Source organism: Copadichromis virginalis, linkage group LG23, assembly GCF_057382275.1.
Source record: "Copadichromis virginalis isolate Kocher_CV1m ecotype Utaka linkage group LG23, C_Virginalis_male_GT1.1, whole genome shotgun sequence".
NCBI classification, from domain to species: Eukaryota; Metazoa; Chordata; class Actinopteri; order Cichliformes; family Cichlidae; genus Copadichromis; species Copadichromis virginalis.
Window position 1 is genome coordinate 21,774,161 of NC_140639.1, and position 20,201 is coordinate 21,794,361.

A 20,201-nucleotide genomic window follows, 5' to 3' on the forward strand; every position below is an offset into this window, starting at 1 on the left:
CCAGCTGGCTGACAAACTTGGAGCAGCCGTCACCCTGAAAACAGGAACCTTCACTGAAAGATTTCTAATTGCTGCCTCTAGAATGGCAGGGGATGCTGCACCTGAAGCCAGGTGGGTACTTTTAAATGGGTTTGAAGTGCATCAATGTTTTATTTTCTGTGAGTTTACACAATTAATGAAAATTAATGACAACTGTAATCTTCCACAGGTACCATGGGCGAACAATCATTGAGAAACTGACCCTTCACAAGGACTTTATGAATTTGTGGGTGAAGATTGTCCCTGAAAAAGACAGGCGTCCTGTGGAGAAGAGCCTGAAAAAGACAGGCGTCCTGTGGAGAAGAGCCTGAAAAAGACAGGCGTCCTGCGAAGAAGAAAGAGCTTAGGGAGTTCCTGTGTGTCCAGTTGACGGACAAGGGGTTGTTTGGTGAGCCGGGTCCTGCGGGGGAGGTTGAGCTGGGGGCTGTTGCTGGTGTTTCTGCTTTACACCTTATTGCGGTTTGCCCTGCTCTGAAGAGAAAAGAAATGACCAGGGAGGGTACATCTCCTTCCCCAATAATCCTTCTACAGACAAACTCTCCTACCTGGGGGGAGGTGATGGCACCCGAAAATGATAAAGTAGATAAGGAGTTTAAGCCGTTTGTGTCAAACGGCTTTGTTTCCTTGATAGGAGAAGATCGGCGGACTCCTGTCAGTATTTTGCGAGACACTGGTGCGAAACAGTCGCTCATTCGTGAGGGGGTCTTACCGTTTTCAGCTCAATCCTGTTGTGGGGCGGATGTGTTAGCCTGGGGAGTTAGGATGTGTGTAATACGGGTTCCTTTACACTTGGTGCAGCTTTCATCTCAGTTTTTGTCTGGTGAGGTTAAGCTTGGGGTGCGACCCCAGTTACCGGTTGCAGGTATTGACATCATCTTGGGAAACGATCTAGCTGGCGGCACAGTTTTTCCGTCGCCAGAAGTAGTTGATATACCACTTACAGATAACAGTGGTTTCGATCGTGCCACATCAAAGGCTGTTCAAACCGTCAGTGTAAAGACATTTAGGCAGAGGAGAGGTGCGAGTGGATCCCAGCAACAGCAGCAGCAGAATAGGAGGCAGCCCAAGGGGACGAGAAGAACAAATATTCAAACCACAAGGGTCACTGAAGCCACCATGCAATCAGACCCAAGTAGAGTCACTTTTCAGGACAGTCAGCAGCAAAATGCTGAAACCAGGCCACCTGCTAGAAAAAGACAAGGACCTCGACGGCACAGGAACCGCAGAAGAGGCCAGCTGATGGTGGCTAATGCTCCATCTCCCACCCCTTAAATTTGACACAGACTTTGATTTTGATTCCTCCAACGCGCAATTCATTAAGGAGGCGCTTGAGAAGAAGTTACAGGAGGGGCTGAATCTAAAAGATGGGAATTCTGAGGGAAGAGAAAAGGTGGGGTTGCAGCTGAGTTCGGGGGAGGATCATTTTGGTCCAAAGTGCTACTATGACAAAGCAAAGTCTTTCTTTGACAACATCTCATCTGATAATGGGCTCAGACTGACGTGGGCAGAGGAGCGAAAGCGCAATCTGGAGACTTTTGGTGTCCCTGGGCGGTTCCTGAGGGGCCAAGGATTCAGAGGTGGACGCCAGTGTTTTGGGGGCGGGTGCAGTGCTCGTGCAGGAGGATGGAAATGGCATTGACCACCCAGTCTGTTTCTTTTCTAGAAAATTTCTAAAACAGCAACCAGCGCCTCATGCGTTGGTCCTTACTCCTACAGGATTTCAACATTGAGATCCGATATATAAGAGCTTAGAGAATGTTATGGCTGATGACTATCCAGAGTTGGGACCAGGAAGCAGAGTTGCAGTCTTACACGCTTCTCTGCAGCTTCTCTCCTCCTGCTACCCCCCCAAAAACCCATCTCCATAGAGACTGTGTCAGCTTCCAAAAAGACAAAAAACAAACTAAAAACCAGCAACAAACAACTTAAACATAAACAATCACAAAGAAAGAACAATACAGTATCCACATCTGAACCAAAGAGTAAAACAGTGAAATGTGGATTATTAAATATTAGGTCTCTCTCCTCCAAGTCTCTGTTAGTACATGACTTAATAATTGATCAACAAATTGATTTACTCTGCCTTACAGAAACCTGGTTGCAGCAGGATGATTATGTTAGTTTAAATGAATCAACACCCCCGAGCCATTCTAACTACCAGAAATCTCGAAGCACAGGCCGAGGGGGCGGTGTGGCAGCAATTTTTCACACCAGCCTATTAATTAATGAAAGACCAAGACAGACTTTTAATTCATTTGAAAGCCTGATGCTTAACATTGTCCACCCCAGCTGTGAAACTCAGAAACCAGTCTTACTTGTTATCATCTATCGTCCACCTGGGCCTTACACAGAGTTTCTGTCTGATTTCTCAGACTTTATATCTAATTTAGTTCTGAGCTCAGATAAAATAATTATTGTGGGTGATTTTAACATCCATGTAGATGCTAAAAATGACAGCCTCAACATGGCATTTAATCTGTTATTAGACTCAATTGGTTTCTCTCAAAATGTAAAAGAACCCACCCACCACTTTAATCACACTCTAGATCTTGTTCTAACATATGGCATCGAACCTGAACATTTAACAGTGTTTCCTGAAAACCCTCTGCTGTCTGATCATTTCCTGATAACATTTACTTTTACAATAATTGATTACACAGCGGTGAAGAGTAGACTTTATCAAAGTAGATGTCTTTCTGAAAGCACTGTAACTAAGTTTAAGAATATAATCCACCCACTGTTATCATCTTCAATGCCCTGTACCAACACAGAGCAGAGTAGCTATCTGAACGCTACCCCAACAGAGGTCGATTATCTTGTTAATAATTTCACCTCCTCACTACGTACGACTCTGGATACTGTAGCTCCTGTGAAAACTAAGGCCTCAAATCAGAAGTACCTGACTCCGTGGTATAATTCTGAAACACGTACCCTAAAGCAGATGACTCGTAATCTGGAGAGGAAATGGCGTGTCACAAATCTAGAGGATCATCATTTAGCCTGGAGAAATAGTTTGCTGCTTTATAAGAAAGCCCTCCGCAAAGCCAGAACATCTTACTATTCATCACTGATTGAAGAAAATAAGAACAACCCTAGGTTTCTCTTCAGCACTGTAGCCAGGCTGACAAAAAGTCAGAGCTCTTTTGAGCCAACCATCCCTTTAACGTTAACTAGTAATGACTTCATGAACTTCTTCACAAATAAAATTTTTATCATTAGAGAAAAAATTACCAATAATCATCCCACAGATGTAATATTATCTACAGCTACTCTTAGTACCATTGATATTAAGTTAGACTCTTTTTCTCCAATTGATCTTTCTGAGTTAACTTCAATAATTACTTCCTCCAAACCATCAACGTGTCTTTTAGACCCCATTCCTACAAAACTGCTCAAAGAAGTCCTGCCATTAATTAATTCTTCGATCTTAAATATGATCAACCTATCTCTAATAATCGGCTATGTACCACAGGCCTTCAAGCTGGCTGTAGTTAAACCTTTACTCAAAAAGCCATCTCTAGACCCAGCAGTCTTAGCTAATTATAGGCCAATCTCCAACCTTCCTTTCATATCAAAAATCCTTGAAAGAGTAGTTGTCAAACAGCTAACAGATCATCTGCAGAGGAATGGTTTATTTGAAGAGTTTCAGTCAGGTTTCAGAGCTCAGCACAGCACAGAAACAGCTTTAGTGAAGGTTACAAATGATCTTCTTATGGCCTCTGACAGTGGACTCATCTCTGTGCTTGTCCTGCTAGACCTCAGTGCAGCGTTCGATACTGTTGATCATAATATCCTATTAGAGCGATTAGAACATGCTGTAGGTATTACAGGTACTGCACTGCAGTGGTTTGTATCATATCTATCTAATAGACTCCAATTCGTGCATGTAAATGGAGAGTCCTCTTCACACACTGAGGTTAATTATGGAGTTCCACAGGGTTCAGTGCTAGGACCAATTCTGTTTACATTATACATGCTTCCCTTAGGCAGCATCATTAGAAGACATAGCATACTTTTTCACTGCTATGCAGATGACACCCAGCTCTATCTGTCCATGAAGCCAGATAACACACACCAATTAGTTAAACTGCAGGAATGTCTTAAAGACATAAAGACCTGGATGGCCGCTAACTTTCTGCTTCTTAATTCAGATAAAACTGAGGTTATTGTACTCGGCCCTGAAAATCTTAGAAATATGGTATCTAATCAGATTCTTACTCTGGATGGCATTACCTTGGCCTCCAGTAACGCTGTGAGGAACCTTGGAGTCATTTTTGACCAGGACATGTCCTTCAACGCACATATTAAACAAATATGTAAGACTGCTTTCTTCCATTTGCGCAACATCTCTAAAATTAGAAATATCCTGTCTCAGAGTGACGCTGAAAAACTAGTTCATGCATTTATTACTTCCAGGCTGGACTACTGTAATTCATTATTATCAGGATGTCCAAAAAACTCACTGAAAAGCCTTCAGCTAATCCAAAATGCTGCAGCAAGAGTCCTGACAGGGACTAGAAAGAGAGAGCATATTTCTCCTGTTTTGGCTTCCCTTCATTGGCTTCCTGTTAAATCCAGAATTGAATTCAAAATCCTGCTCCTCACATACAAGGTCTTAAATAATCAGGCCCCATCTTATCTTAATGACCTTGTAGTACCATATCACCCTATTAGAGCGCTCCGCTCTCGCTCTGCAGGCCTACTTGTTGTTCCTAGAGTATTTAAAAGTAGAATGGGAGGGAGAGCCTTCAGTTTTCAGGCCCCTCTTCTGTGGAACCAGCTTCCAGTTTGGATTCGGGAGACAGACACTATCTCTACTTTTAAGATTAGGCTTAAAACTTTCCTTTTTTCTAAAGCATATAGTTAGGGCTGGACCAGGTGACCCTGAATCCTCCCTTTGTTATGCTGCAATAGATGTAGGCTGCCGGGGGATTCCCATGATGCATTGAGTTTTTCCTTTCCAGTCACCTTTCTCACTCACTATGCATTAATAGACCTCTCTGCATTGAATCATATCTGTTATTAACCTCTGTCTCTCTTCCACAGCATGTCTTTATCCTGTCTTCCTTCTCTCACCCCAACCGGTCGCAGCAGATGGCCGCCCCTCCCTGAGCCTGGTTCTGCCGGAGGTTTCTTCCTGTTAAAAGGGAGTTTTTCCTTCCCACTGTCACCAAAGTGCTTGCTCATAGGGGGTCATATGATTGTTGGGTTTTTCTCTGTATCTATGAAGCGCCTTGAGGCGACTTTTGTTGTGATTTGGCGCTATATAAATAAAATTGAATTGAATTGAATTGAATTGATGCCCTCTCTAGGTCGTAAATCAAACATCTTTGTGTGGGGTTGGATGTTTGATTTTTTTTGGGTGGGGGAAACTGTTATGACCCAGTGATGTGTTTGTTGGTGTTGTGCCTCCCACCGGAGGATGGCTGGCGGTATTTTCCCTTTTTTCTCTCCTAGGAGGTGGACACCTGGGCGTGGCTGCTAGGTATCTGGGTGGAGTCTCTACATATCTTCGGACTGGATAATTGATGGACCACCTCCAGTACTTAACGTCCGGATGACAGTCACCTGGGAGTGCTTTTTGGAACCCCGTTGACTCGGTCAGTTGTGTGTTGTGTCATTGTAGTGCAGGCTGTGTGTGTGTCTGTTGCTGGTGTTTTTGCCCCACTGAAAAATCTCCCTTCTCCACCTAGCCCTTCTGCGGAGGAGCTGCGGGTAACGCTGCGCATTAAGGAGGTGGAGCTAAAGAAACAGCAGTTGGAGGTGGAAGCTATGCACTTGAGGATCAGGGCTCACCATCCAGTCACCATCCCCGCAGGCACCCTCCCCGGAGTCATTATCCCCGCAGTCGCCATCTCCGCAGCCACCGGCCTTGATGCCAGGTGGTGGCTTTGATGCGAGTAAACACATCAAAATGGTGCCGGCGTTTCGGGAAACTGAGGTGGATTCGTATTTCACAGTGTTTGAGCGTATCGCAGGTGCGCTGCACTGGCCAAAAGATGTGTGGTCTCTTCTACTCCAATGTAGATTGGTGGGGAAAGCTCAAGAGGTGTGCACCGCTCTTTCTCTGGAGGACAGTTTTGACTATGATTTGGTGAAGGCTGCTGTCCTGCGTGCTTACGAGCTTGTGCCAGAGGCTTACAGGCAGAGATTTAGGAATGGGAAAAAATCCGCCAACCAGACCTATGTGGAGTTTGCCAGAGAAAAGAAAACTCTGTTTGATAAGTGGTGTCATGCTACAGCAGTAAAAACCTTGAATGACCTGGGTGAGTTGGTGACGTTGGAAGAGTTTAAAAACCAACTACCAGACACTGTGGTAACCTACTTAAATGAACAGAAGGTTACGACTCTCGCCGCTGCTGCTATACGGGCTGATGAGTTTGTGTTGACACACAAAGTGGTGTTTTCGGTTCCTGCTCACAGTTTTCCGTCTTCCGGTAGCCCGCCCAGATGGTCTCCAAGGGGCACCCGCCGTGCCATCCCCTCATCCATTGAGAACCGCGTGTGTTTTTTTTGCCATGAGCAGGGAGTTGTGTGTTGTGTCATTGTAGTGCAGGCTGGAGTATTCACGTGTACCTCTAGCCTTGCCATGTAAATAATTGTAAATAAGTTAACAAGTGGCGGTCACTTTTTGTTCCTTTGCTGTATAACTTTCATTGTCGCAGCCTAGTAGCCGTGAGAAGCCGTTTTCTTTTGTTGAACAAGTTTTCTCCTGTTTTTCGTTAGATAGTTAGTTAAGTGACTTGTCTTTTGTTTTGGCTTCTTTTTATTTTGGTGTAGGGAAGAGTAGGGATTGTTTTATAGGGAGTTTTGTTTATTGTTTTGGCATTGCTCACTGCCGATGAAAATAAATGGCTGCTTAAATACTTGAAAAAGGTGTCGTTGTTGGGGTTTGTGCGTGGGTGGGAAGTGAGTGGGGCAAACTATTTGTTACGTTTATTTACTTGCCGGGACCAGAACGTAACAAGAGCCTGAAAAAGGCTAATAATTACAGGCAGCAGGTCAGCATCCAGACTAGGCTCTCCTCTCCAGCAGGGCCTGGGTTCCCCAGATGTGACAATGCAAGTCCTGACGAGTACAGAGGAGAAGAGTGGCTGCTACAGTAGCAGCAGCACTCTGAGGCTAAGCTGGGAAAGTCGTTGGAGGTTCAACCATCATGACCACAGACAGTCCCAGTCGCTCTGCGGGAGTAAACTTCTCCATCTTCAGGACTACAAACTATTTCTCTGAAGGACAATATTATTTAGATTTACATTAATTATTATTACATCATTCTTATTATTACATTATTTGTATTATTTCATTATTATTATCACATTTTTAAGATCCTGAATGGACAATGAATGAATAAATCCCTTTTTTTTCATCTGAATTAAAACAGCGCTTTGGTTGCACATATACAGTTTCTGTTTTTCTGGCAACAAATATTAATACATTCTTAGTTCTCTTGTTTTCATTTTTAACCCATGATTTTGAATTTTTATCAGGATTCAAAGTCATTTTTATAACATAAAGAAATATTAAATAAATACTAGAAAGCGAAAATTTCAGAAAAATTTTTAAGTCTGCCTATGCTGCTGCTAATCAGTGTAGTTTGCCATTCATACGGCTACAGAGAGCAAAAGTCAGCAGAGCAGCCATTCTCCACCATGAACTATGGTAAAAACAAACACCGCTCGCACCTCACAGATGACAGCTTACAGTTTTGTGTAAAGATGAGGTGACTTCGTACAGCCCCGATTTGCAGACACTGTGCACAGAGGTTCATGAGCAGAAGTCCCATTGTACCACGGCAGACCCAACAATGTTTGCATGAACACGCTTTGAAGCATTACGTTATGGACCACTTTTCACACATGGTTGGTGTACCCACACAGCCGGCTGTAGCTTTTCAACTCACAGCCCAACACACACCAAAAAAAAAACCAGCCGAGAGAGCACAGACTTTACGCCCGTGGGTCCACCTCCCCTGCAGCGGCACTGCAGACCACGCCCTGCCACACACATCAAACACGTAAAATAAATATTTATGCACTTTTGCATTCACTTTTTGTTTTTTGTTATTTTTACACAGTGTTCTGAATGATTAACAATGGTCTACAGCCAATCTTGTGTATTATTATACAAACTTTGGTTGTAAGATTCAGATAACTATTTAATAAAAGGTAAATATTTTATATGAGAGCAAGAAAGAAAAGTATATCTTTGTGTCCCCCTCTCCCTGTTAATGCCCTACCTGGCCCCCTGGCAAAAGCTTTGCTAGATCCGCCCCTGCACAGTTACCAGCTGTCAGCTACACAAAAAAAGGAGCTTGGTGTTATTTGTCTCTCAGAAACAGTTGATAACTTTCCTTCAACTCATTCATGTCACCTAAAAGGTAAACCTGTTTCTCCATCACCAGTTCAGCTCTGATGATTCAGTAAGGACATCTCCTGGTTTCGACCAGCCCTTTTTTTACAGCTGTGGCTCCAGCAAACATCAGCTGATACTAGAAATTAAAATTAAATGAATTCTAACAACAGCTGATCAAGCTTAACCGTGCTGCTGTTGTTTAGCGCAATGAACAAACGAGAGAAAAGCCGATCATTGATCAGTTTCATGATTGAAGTTTCAACAGGCGAGAGAATGACAGGGGAGGCTGTCATAAAGTTCAACATCAGTAACTTAGGTGCACACAGCTGTCGTGCTAGCTAGCACGCAGAACGAGTTATTGTAACTGTCAGCACAACGAAAATAAACTACACCTAAACTCGGTTTATATCTGACCCAAATAGAGTGCAGTTCGTAACTTCTTACCTGAAATTCAGTTCACCTCACGCTCGGACCGGCAGCAGCCTGCTTCTCCTGCCTTCGGTTTCCCTTATCCACGATTGAGCTCCACGTTAGCCACCACCGGTCGATCGGCGGCCGCCTCGCCACCGGTGTATGTGTCTTTCCCTGCATAGGAGGGTTAGTGGTTAATGTGCTGCCCATTGTGTTGGATTGTCAATGCAACCCTCTTCTCCCACTCTTCACACACTGATAGCAACACCGCAGGAGAAATGCCAGCACAGGCATCCAGTATCCATAGTTTCAGGTGCTGCACATCTCGTATCTTCACACCATAGACAATTGCCTTCAGATGACCCCAAAGATAAAAGTCTAAGGGGGTCAGATCGGGAGATCTTGGGGGCCATTCAACTGGCCCATGACATGACCAATCCACTTTCCAGGAAACTGTTCATCTAGGAATGCTCAGACCTGGCACCCATAATGTGGTGGTGCACCATCTTGCTGGAAAAACTCAGGGAACGTGCCAGCTTCAGTGCATAAAGAGGGAAACACATCATCATGTAGCAATTTCAAACATCCAGTGGCCTTGAGGTTTCTGTAGCCAAGTACAGGATAGGGTAGGGGAAATTAAAGTAAGATGGAGAGAATGGGCCAATAGCTAGATTCGTAGGAGGGATAAAGTGAGTTGCGTGGAGAAGAATGACTGGAGCCACAGGTAAAGTTGCTATGAATTGTATTAAACTATTTAGCAACAATTTAACAGCATTTCATGAACAGGAATGAAAACATAAAATAAAATACAGTGACAGCAATAATAATAACAGTCAGAATCCTATCTCAGCTCAGATATGTCAGTCTTGCCGGCTTAATAGTCAGTGTTCAGTCAAGTCAAATCCAATAGGTCAAAAGTTTGTGATTGGTGCGATTTCGTCCTACCGCACTGTTGCAATTGTTCGTGAGAGAAGAGCAACCTGCCCTTCTGGGCCAACTCAGAATGGCTGTGGTTCGGTTCAAAGGGAAAGGTTCGCCATCTTCCTCGTCAGGAAGAGATCCAGGTCTCACGATCCCATAAAAAAACCTAGCCTGTAAACAACAGGACTATTACTAATTCAGTTCACACTCTAATGATATACATGGCCATGTGTAAATAATGTAAGTGCTATAACAAAACAAGCACAAAACATTAATTCTAATTTCTAACTATAGTCTATACAGTGCATCTTAATCATGAATGCAATCTTTAAGTCACAATCAGCTTATTCTATCATCAATGTGCACATTTCTATCAGAAATCAGAAATAAACCATAAACTATGGTAGATTTTTTTTACAGTATTGCCCTTTAACTGAATTAAAGGAGCATTGCTTTACACTGCATAGCAATGAAGCAATATATTATTTACACTCAATGTACAGAATAAAATTATGAAAAGAATATACAAAAACCCACAGGCTGTAGTTTTACAGTATGTGGTAACGTATCAGCACAGTAAGAATACACACAGACATCTATCCAGTGCCGCTCGAGCATCAAATGTAACAAAATAAAGTAGATTCATGACCTTTAAGATCAACATTAACTTATTCCATCATCTAATTTTAGTGCATTTAATATTCAACAAGTAATACTAGAACATCATCAGCACACAAGCTGAGTGCTCAAAATGGCTGAACTCCGTGAGAAACCCCGTGTCACTACCCGATCCGTACCGCTAGAAAATGATCATTTATTTTTGACGATTGAAAAAAAAAAATATCTAGCTGGTTAAATAAATTTCCAAATGCAAAATTATTACTAGGTGGAGACTTTAACTGTATTATGGATGCTGAATTAGATAAATTTCCTCCAGGACATTCGAAAAGAATTAATACCACATTGAAGGCTGTTATGGTACGCCTGAAACTTACAGACATTTGGAGATTCAAATTTCCTCAGTCCAAAATGTTTACTTGGTGCAACAATTCTAACTCGAGACATTCAAGGATAGACTTTTGGTTAGTCTCAGAGAGCTTTGACAGCAATAGCATAGATGTAGGTGCTTGGCCTTCTCCAGCAACAGATCATAAAGCCATATATATTAAAATAAATCTAACTTCTCTACCTAATTCTTCTGTTGTTAAATTTACATACTGGAAACTCAACAGCTCATTATTACAAAAAGACGATGTGAAAAAGGATCTTAAAGAACTGATCTCAAACTTTTGGTCTATAGCTCAAGAAGATTTAAAATATGGTAATAACTGGGAATTATTAAAATTTGAAATTGGCAAATATTTAAGAAAGATTGGCAGCCTTAATGCAAAATCCAAAAGATTGGAGGAAGAAAATATAATTTCTCAAATCACACAGTTATCTAATAAACGAATTGACACTTTAACTGAAGAGGATAAAATGAACCTTGCTAAATTACAAGATAAATTAGATCGTTTATACACAGACAAAGCAAAAGGCGCTTTTATCAGATCAAGATCTAAATGGCTTGAAGAAGGTGAGCGTAACTCCCATTACTTCTTCAGTTTAGAAAAGAAACACTCAAGTATAAATAATATTAGCAAATTAATGATAAATGGAGTTATAACAGAGGATTACAGATTAATCTCTAAATATTGTAGTCATTTCTATAAGGAAATTTATAGTTCTACATTTTCTCAGGAAGATGCAAATCATCTCTTAGAATCGCTGAATGTTAAATCTATCAGCCAAGAAGAATCTATATTATGTGATCAACCCATCTCATTAGAAGAAGTCAAAGTTGCAATTGGGCTATTGAAAAATAATAAATCTCCAGGTACGGATGGTCTTACTGCTGAATTATATAAAACTTTCTCTGAAGAGTTGTCTCCCTTTCTTCTTGAGGTATTTGCAGAAAGCATAGGAAACCAACAGCTTCCCACTACGATGAATCAAGGTTTGACTACATTGATCCCGAAGCCTAATAAGGACCTATTAATGATTGATAATTGGAGACCGATTAGCTTGCTAAATAATGACTATAAAGTATTTGCTCTAATTATAGCTAACAGACTTAAGATGGTTCTTGACTCTGTTATTCACTCAGAAAAATAAAGGTGCCAACTGGAACCAAAAGTGGTTCTTTAGACTGATGCCATAGAAGAACCTTTTTTGGTGCCACAAAGAACCTTTCAAACAATGGTTCTTTGAAGAACCATTTCTTTCAGTGGTTCATTGAAGAACCTTTAAAGGTGCCCCAAAGAACCATCAAGAAATGGTTCTTTGGGGCACCTTTAATGGTTTTTCAAAGAACCTTTTTAAAAATGGTTCTTTAAAGAACCATTTTTAAAAAGGTCCTTCAAATGGTTCTTTAAAAGAACCATTTTAAAGAACCTTTTTTGAGTGGTTCTTTAAAAAAACATTTTAAATCTTTCAAAATAAAATGCATCATAAATTGAATTTGAGTAGGGTAAAAATAAATACGAGCACAGCATAGACATATATTAATGGTTTGTCATTTTGTAGTTACCAAAAGACAAAAAGGCATTTTAACCCTCAGCACAACATCACTACTAATACATGTCACATATTAGTGTTTTAAACAGTAATAATTAAATATATTTGCTATACTATAAATAAATATATATATAAATACTATAGCTACAGATAACACAACAATACATGTATTGTTTAATTAATAAAACATCAGAAAGTGATAAAACACATTAGAAATAGCAATAGCTTCATAACAGACCAATAAATCAACACATTTTCATCAGCAGATGTTTGCATGTTCAGTAAAAATATTTCAACAACAAGTTTATGATTAAAATGATCAATGAACTTTAGCATTACGCTATGTAATGTACGTTTCATGTTGTACTCATGGTCCTTTGTTAGTCCAGTTTAGGATAATGTCTCTGACGTATGTTTCATATCAAATACAGGGAGTGCAGAATTATTAGGCAAATGAGTATTTTGTCCACATCATCCTCTTCATGCATGTTGTCTTACTCCAAGCTGTATAGGCTCGAGAGCCTACTACCAATTAAGCATATTAGGTGATGTGCATCTCTGTAATGAGAAGGGGTGTGGTCTAATGACATCAACACTCTATATCTGGTGTGCATAATTATTAGGCAACGTCCTTTCCTTTGGCAAAATGGGTCAAAAGAAGGACTTGACGGGCTCAGAAAAGTCAAAAATAGTGAGATATCTTGCAGAGGGATGCAGCAGTCTCAAAATTGCAAAGCTTCTGAAGCGTGATTATCGAACAATCAAGCGTTTTATTCAAAATAGTCAACAGGGTCGCAAGAAGCGTGTGGAAAAACCAAGGCGCAAAATAACTGCCCATGAACTGAGAAAAGTCAAGCGTGCAGCTGCCAAGATGCCACTTGCCACCAGTTTGGCCATATTTCAGAGCTGCAACATCACTGGAGTGCCCAAAAGCACAAGGTGTGCAATACTCAGAGACATGGCCAAGGTAAGAAAGGCTGAAAGACGACCACCACTGAACAAGACACACAAGCTGAAACGTCAAGACTGGGCCAAGAAATATCTCAAGACTGGTTTTTCTAAGGTTTTATGGACTGATGAAATGAGAGTGAGTCTTGATGGGCCAGATGGATGGGCCCGTGGCTGGATTGGTAAAGGGCAGAGAGCTCCAGTCCGACTCAGACGCCAGCAAGGTGGAGGTGGAGTACTGGTTTGGGCTGGTATCATCAAAGATGAGCTTGTGGGGCCTTTTCGGGTTGAGGATGGAGTCAAGCTCAACTCCCAGTCCTACTGCCAGTTTCTGGAAGACACCTTCTTCAAGCAGTGGTACAGGAAGAAGTCTGCATCCTTCAAGAAAAACATGATTTCCATGCAGGACAATGCTCCATCACACGCATCCAAGTACTCCACAGCGTGGCTGACAAGAAAGGGTATAAAAGAAGAAAAACTAATGACATGGCCACCTTGTTCACCTGATCTGAACCCCATTGAGAACCTGTGGTCCATCATCAAATGTGAGATTTACAAGGAGGGAAAACAGTACACCTCTCTGAACAGTGTCTGGGAGGCTGTGGTTGCTGCTGCTCGCAATGTTGATGGTGAACAGATCAAAACACTGACAGAATCCATGGATGGCAGGCTTTTGAGTGTCCTTGCAAAGAAAGGTGGCTATATTGGTCGCTGATTTGTTTTTGTTTTGTTTTTGAATGTCAGAAATGTATATTTGTGAATGTGGAGATGTTATATTGGTGTCACTGGTAAAAATAAATAATTGAAATGGGTATATATTTGTTTTTTGTTAAGTTGCCTAATAATTATGCACAGTAATAGTCACCTGCACACACAGATATCCCCCTAAAATAGCTAAAACTAAAAACAAACTAAAAACTACTTCCAAAAACATTCAGCTTTGATATTAATGAGTTTTTTGGGTTCATTGAGAACATGGTTGTTGTTCAATAATAATATTCCTCAAAAATACAACTTGCCTAATAATTCTGCACTCCCTGTATATGTCATATCAAAACAAGCCCACACCTGCAGTTGTTTCAGTTTTTCACTGGTGTTTCCTGTCAGCTGGTCAACCTCACTCAGGCAGACATCCATATCAGCCAAACAAACGACAAGTTCCTCCCTTTGTGCTTCAAACCCCTCCCACTCTGAGACAAGGAGCTGAAAGAGATCGAGAAAAGAGTCAATTATAAAGAAGAGAAAAGTGAAACCCTCCTCAGAAGGTCTGACTCGCATACCTGCAGTTGACCTGTGATGGACTCCAGTTTGGCGTTCACGTCATCCCTCGCCGATGCCAACAGCCGAGTCTGCAGGGTGCCCTGGAAGAGCTGAGTTAATGTTCCACTCCTCCTGGTCAGGCTCTCCAGCTGGATGAGCCGAGGTCTCCCCTCTCGCCGCTGCCTCTGAACACAGAAACACAAATTGCATCTGAAGCAGGAGGTGCAGATTTTTTTGCTATTCTTTTCTAAATGCAGGCTTGATCACGTGGAGGTATTTGGAAAACTTTTTTGGCCAGCGGACAACTGTTGTCTTGCAGAAAGTCAAATCAAACATATGCGATACACAATCAATTCACAAGAACACATAAAAAAATAAGTCCAGTTCTTGCCTGATTTCAAGTGAAATCTGCATCAAAACAGGGTGACAGAAGTAAAACGAGTGCACAAAGCCTCACTTTTTACAAGCCTGCTATTACAGTTCTCCTCTATGCAGACGACTTTCCTGTTTTCAAGGCACAACTTGGATCTGCTGTACGAATCTTATGGATACACACTAAATGAAACAATAGTGTGCATGACTCCAGATTCTGATCCCTCATCCTAATATGGTCCCAACATAGCAACAGCAATAAAGAAAATGTTGAGGCTTCAAAATACAAAGTCCATAAACCAATGGCTGACATGGGTTTTATCATAAGGGTGATAAATATACAAATTTCAGTCTGTCTTAGAGATTTGATGTTCATTTACCTGCAGATGCACTATACGTACCTGCTCCATGGTTTTTCACAACATTTTGCACATCACTATTTAATACAGGAAGTACGTGAACTAAAACAAGTCATCGTTCTTTGTGAGAGGACCATATTAATGAAACAAACCTCAATGACATCATAGGGATCCCTAAAGATGCTCCTGCTGCTTCTCTTCCTCCTCATCCTAAGCTTCCTTCTCCTTGTCCTCGCCTTCCATCCAATTGTAATTCAACCTAATTGTGTTTCTCCCCCTCCTCTTCCTCATTTTGTTGGAGCTGTGAACACAATTAATGTGAATCTGGATTAATTTGTGCAAACAAGAAAAATCTACAGCTTTTTGGTCAGAGGTGCTCTTGTGATTTAAGCCGGGTAGAGTAGATTTATGTGTTGATGCTACCTGCTTCAGCTCTGGCTGCTGAGTGATATTTACACCCTGGCTGGATTACAAACTTTAACCATGTGCTGAACTTTGGCCCGGCGTTGATACCTCTTGTTAGTATAACGACCTCTTCTTAGCTTGTATGTATGATGGTGGATAAATGAAATATACAAAAAAATTAACTATATTACAAAAGAACATCTACCTTGGAAACATCAAATGACCGGAGCATAACTTGTCAACTAGTCCGAAACTAAGTTATGCAGGAAGACACACCTTCTCATGTCACATTTCTATTCATTTCTATATAATTCGATTAGACAATAAAGAGTCATCTAATCTAATTATTCATTCAAAACACTTATGCATAGCTGTATTTTATAAAGCTCATACAGAATTCAAGGTACAGGTTCATGTGAGTATTTAATGTACGGCTCAGATCTACAGAATTTCAGAGTTTCTAGAGCAGACACAGAGCTCACGTCATAACAGGCTTCAGGCGCCATTTTAGTGACTTTAACAATATATTACATTTTAATTTCGGTCTAGCTGACATTAGGTTATGTACGCAGCACGCAATTGAACCACATATTTTAGAAGCCAAAGGTTCAAATTAGCTGGGAGCAGCTTCACTTAATTATAACAGTGGTTTTGTTAAGAAAACAGTTGGATACTAAATTGCGTTGACCTCAACGGCTAACGTATCTAGCTAATCGCTACTGTTAGCACAACATCAACAGCAAGCTACAATGACGAGTAACAAAAATAAAACCGTAATAAGGTTTTAATGAAAATGTTTTACCTTTTCTAACAATCCCAGAATCCACAGCTTCAAAGTCCAGCAGGTACTGAAGACTGTTATCTGTTTCGCTGTCACAGTCCGTGAGTTTTTTTTTCCCGAAGGTCAAGGCCCGCCGCTCGCACACTCTGTCTGCGCATGCGCATCCCAACGACTGACCCCCTCCGTCCGCTCCCGGGAGGTTACAGTATGACCTGTTCTGACGTCACTCTCTCTCCCTGTCATTTATTTGGCTCGAAACACATATTAACAAATTGCTCAGTGATGAACAACTACTCAGATCATTTACCTAAGCAGTGTGCTTTGTCAAAACGAAGTGTGTGTTTATTACACTGACATTCTGTTCTGCAATTGTTATTTACTTGTATCTTATAATTTGACTTTACATACTGCTGGGTGGTTTGTAAAGTTTACAATAATTAGTATTATCATTATGCTGTATTTTCAAAAATATATAATAATCTCAAAAGTAATGCCTTGGAGTAGAAAATGGTAATGCTTTATTAAAATTTAAAACTAAAGTACAGTATTTGAATGTGTGTATTGTGTCTACTGTTTGCAAATATTTCTAACTTTTATTTGAATATTCAGTTTCCTACCATCTTCTCTTAAAGGGTAATTGCCAGGTATCCCGCCCTTCCCCTTCGCACACACATGCACACAAAGAAAACACACAGTATAATTCACAGCCTCATTATAGTGAATAAATATTTATGCCATTTACACCATCAAACTTAGATTGCTAAGGATAAAGAACCTTTTGTTCTTTAAAGAACCATTTGTAATAGCTGAAGAACCATCCACAAAATAAAAAGGTTCTTTGACGTATGATGGTTCTTTAAAGAACCATAAAGACATCTGAAGAACCACTTAAGAACCATAATTTTTCTGAGTGTTGATGAAACACAATCTGGCTTTATGCCCAAAAGACACATAACTAACAATATCAGATTGGTTTTAGATGTTCTGGATTATTCTGACCTCATAGATTGCAATGGTTTCATATTATTTTTAGACTTCTACAAGGCCTTCGATACGGTGGAGCATGAATTTATATTTCAAGCTCTGGATAAGTATGGTTTTGGCTCTTACTTCTCTACAGCGATTAAAACATTATACCATAACAGTAACAGCAGTATTAAATTAACAAACGGTACTTCACCCAGATTTAACATACAAAGAGGGATAAGACAAGGCTGTCCCATTTCTCCATACCTGTTTTTGTTAATTGCCCAACTATTGTCTAACCATATGAAATCAAGCAATGTAAAAGGTATATCGCTAATTGGCAAAGATTTACTCATAACACAGTTAGCGGATGACACTACATTATTCCTAAAAGATGAACATCAAATCTCTATTGCTATTGACTCAATCTCTATATTTTCCAAAGCTTCTGGATTATACTTGAATATTCCTAAATGTGAACTTATGGCGATAAAAGACTGCTCGAAAACAGCTTTGTGTAACATTCCACTTAAACAAGAAGTTCGTTATTTAGGTGTCATAATAACCAAGAACCAGGAAAGTAGAATAACTCAAAATTTTTATCCTATTCTAGAGAAACTCAAACACAGATTTAATCAGTGGCTCTTAAGAGATTTGTCGTTAAAAGGCAGAGTATTAATAACTAAAGCAGAAGGCATCTCTCGTCTTACATACGCTGCATTGGCATTGCACCTTGATAAAAAGCTTATAAAAGAGGTTGATAAGTTAATTTTCAACTTTATCTGGAAAAATAGGACACACTACATTAAAAAAACAGTTCTTATGAACTCCTATGTCAACGGAGGACTTAATGTGTTAGATTTTAACACTTTAAATAACACATTCAAAATAAATTGGTTGAAGAATCTAATTACTAATCCTACGTCCATTTGGAATGCTATACCTGTGTTCATGTTTTCTAAGTTAGGTGGCACTGAATTTTTCCTTACTTGTAATTTTGATATTGATAAAATCCCGTTAAAGATCTCTGCTTTTCATCGTCAAGCTTTTTTAGCTTGGACCCTTATTTACAAGCATAACTTTAGTCCACACAGTTATTATATCTGGAATAATAAGGATGTTTTATTTAAAAGAAAATCTCTCTTCTTAGATAGTTGGTTTAGGAATGACATTGTTTTAGTCAACCAATTATTTGACTCAAATGGTATGCTTTTCTCCTATGAAGAATTTTGTTTACACTTCAATTTAGCTATAAATCGTCATGATTATACCAAAGTATTTGGCTCAATACCATCAGGGGTTTGTATGCTGTTTAAGAATCAACCTAATATCACTTCATTCCACGGGCCGTTGACATCTCCCATACAAACTTTTGTTGGCAAGATTTGCTTTTCTAAGCAATCTAAAAACAACAATAAATCGATTAGAGCTTTATTTCAGAGTACCATAACCACGCTACCATATGTTATTTTTTTCTGGAACCGGCTGTCAGATGGTATTATGTGGAACGAAGTTTGGAAGCTCCCTAATCAGTTTTTAATTACCAACAAAATTAAAGATATTTCTTATAAATTAATACACAGAATTTATCATTCTAAAGATTATCTTCAAAGCAAATTCAAATTAGACATTGATACAAGCTGTAGCTTTTGTAAAACTTCCAAGGAATCTACTACACATCTTTTTTGGTTTTGTAACCTTGTACAAGATTTTTGGCAGAGCTTATGTGTTTTTATTTCAGAAAATATATTTAAAGGATTTGTACTGTTTTGGAAATATGTTTTGTTTGGTCTGCACAAAAATCAAAAACAATTCAATTTTGATAACAGATATATGATTAACTTGTTACTTTTAATGGCTAAATTTCATATTCACAAGTCCAAATATTTAGGAAGACATCCCTCTTTCTATGTATTCTCCTTTGAACTTGTACAGTATCTTAACTCTATTAAGAACTCCACTAACCCAAAAGCTATAAAAACTATTGGTGTTTGTGAAAAAATCAAGATCTTTCAATCACTTTGTTCTTTGGCTTGATTAGTTACTTCCCCCTAGCATGTTTCTATTGTTGTTTTTGAATGCTGTTCTTGTATTTGTTTATCTATGCATACAATTCTTCTGTAAGTACATCACCATTATTGTAATACTGCTTAATTCCATTTTGTATTGTACTGATGTTTAAATAAAGATTTTGGAAAAAAAAAAAAAAAACCCGATCCGTACCGGAAACCCAATCGGTACCCCGCATGCGCGAAAGGTTTCTACTTCCGGTCGTAGCGTTTTACGATAGTTAAAGGTCAGAGTATCTGTTAAGATGTTAAGAATAACAAGTATATCTTAAAATGTTTGCAATAATGAAGCATTTCAGTACAATGTAGACAAAAACGAAAAATAAAAAGATAGTTACGGATCAGGACTCCCCGATCCTTACTGCGCATGTGTAAAGTCTGACCGTATAAATCGAGTCTACCCGATCCGTACCGCGCATGTGCAGATGTTTTCTTCTTCTTCTGTTCGTTTAATGGCAGTGTACTCCCCAGTGTACGAGGATACCGCCACCTGCTGACCGAGCGAATAAACCCTATTGTAAACTGAATTAGCGTCATTACAAACGTGTGTTAAATTTGATTTAGCGATAGTCGAGTGTGTTTATGCTTGTCTGTGAGGAGAGGATTGTTGGAATAGTGATGATGATGTGCGCTATCACTGTCAATTGTCAGTAAACACTTCATCTGGCTGATGAATCTACACGTGAGATATTACAAAGTCTGCATTATTAACTCTGTAATTAGGCGCCATTCTCCTTATTTTACGGTGCTGTTGCTCAATCG

The 20,201-nt window shown here is 39.9% G+C and overlaps 1 protein-coding gene and 1 pseudogene across 6 annotated transcripts; one reads left to right on the top strand and one right to left on the bottom strand.

The window, feature by feature from the left end:
* Window positions 1–362: 362 nt before the first annotated feature.
* On the top strand, window positions 363–7,412 carry LOC146680812 (uncharacterized; annotated as a pseudogene). Its single transcript, XR_014917824.1, has 2 exons — window positions 363–5,639; window positions 5,733–7,412. The product of XR_014917824.1 is annotated as an uncharacterized LOC146680812 (transcript).
* Window positions 7,413–8,613: 1,201 nt separating this feature from the next.
* On the bottom strand, window positions 8,614–16,616 carry LOC146680813 (uncharacterized). Of its 5 annotated transcripts, XM_085448858.1 has the most exons (7): window positions 16,426–16,616; window positions 15,642–15,760; window positions 15,371–15,519; window positions 14,508–14,672; window positions 14,296–14,430; window positions 9,748–9,894; window positions 8,614–8,976 (listed from the first exon to the last, which is right to left on the bottom strand). In XM_085448858.1, the coding sequence occupies exons 3-7, from the start codon at window positions 15,425–15,427 to the stop codon at window positions 8,848–8,850; spliced, it is 633 nt and encodes a 210-aa protein (XP_085304984.1). In that variant the 5' UTR covers window positions 15,428–15,519; window positions 15,642–15,760; window positions 16,426–16,616; the 3' UTR covers window positions 8,614–8,847. The 5 variants fall into 5 exon arrangements, with proteins under 5 accessions (XP_085304984.1, XP_085304982.1, XP_085304983.1 ...); XM_085448856.1 differs by lacking the exon at window positions 15,642–15,760; XM_085448857.1 differs by having other exon boundaries at window positions 15,371–15,760.
* Between the last annotated feature and the right edge of the window lie 3,585 nt (window positions 16,617–20,201).

What these genes read in the sequence shown, in the direction of transcription:
- LOC146680813 (XM_085448856.1), bottom strand. Translation starts at nt 15,427, where the DNA reads ATGAGGAGGAAGAGAAGCAGCAGGAGCATCTTTAGGGATCCCTATGAT. An exon ending in AAAAACTGAAACAACTGCAG is followed by an intron (nt 9,895 to 14,295) that starts GTGTGGGCTTGT and finishes TGTTGTTTACAG; the next exon opens with GCTAGGTTTTTTTATGGGAT. An exon ending in CGAACAATTGCAACAGTGCG is followed by an intron (nt 8,977 to 9,747) that starts GTAGGACGAAAT and finishes CCTCCTATGCAG; the next exon opens with GGAAAGACACATACACCGGT.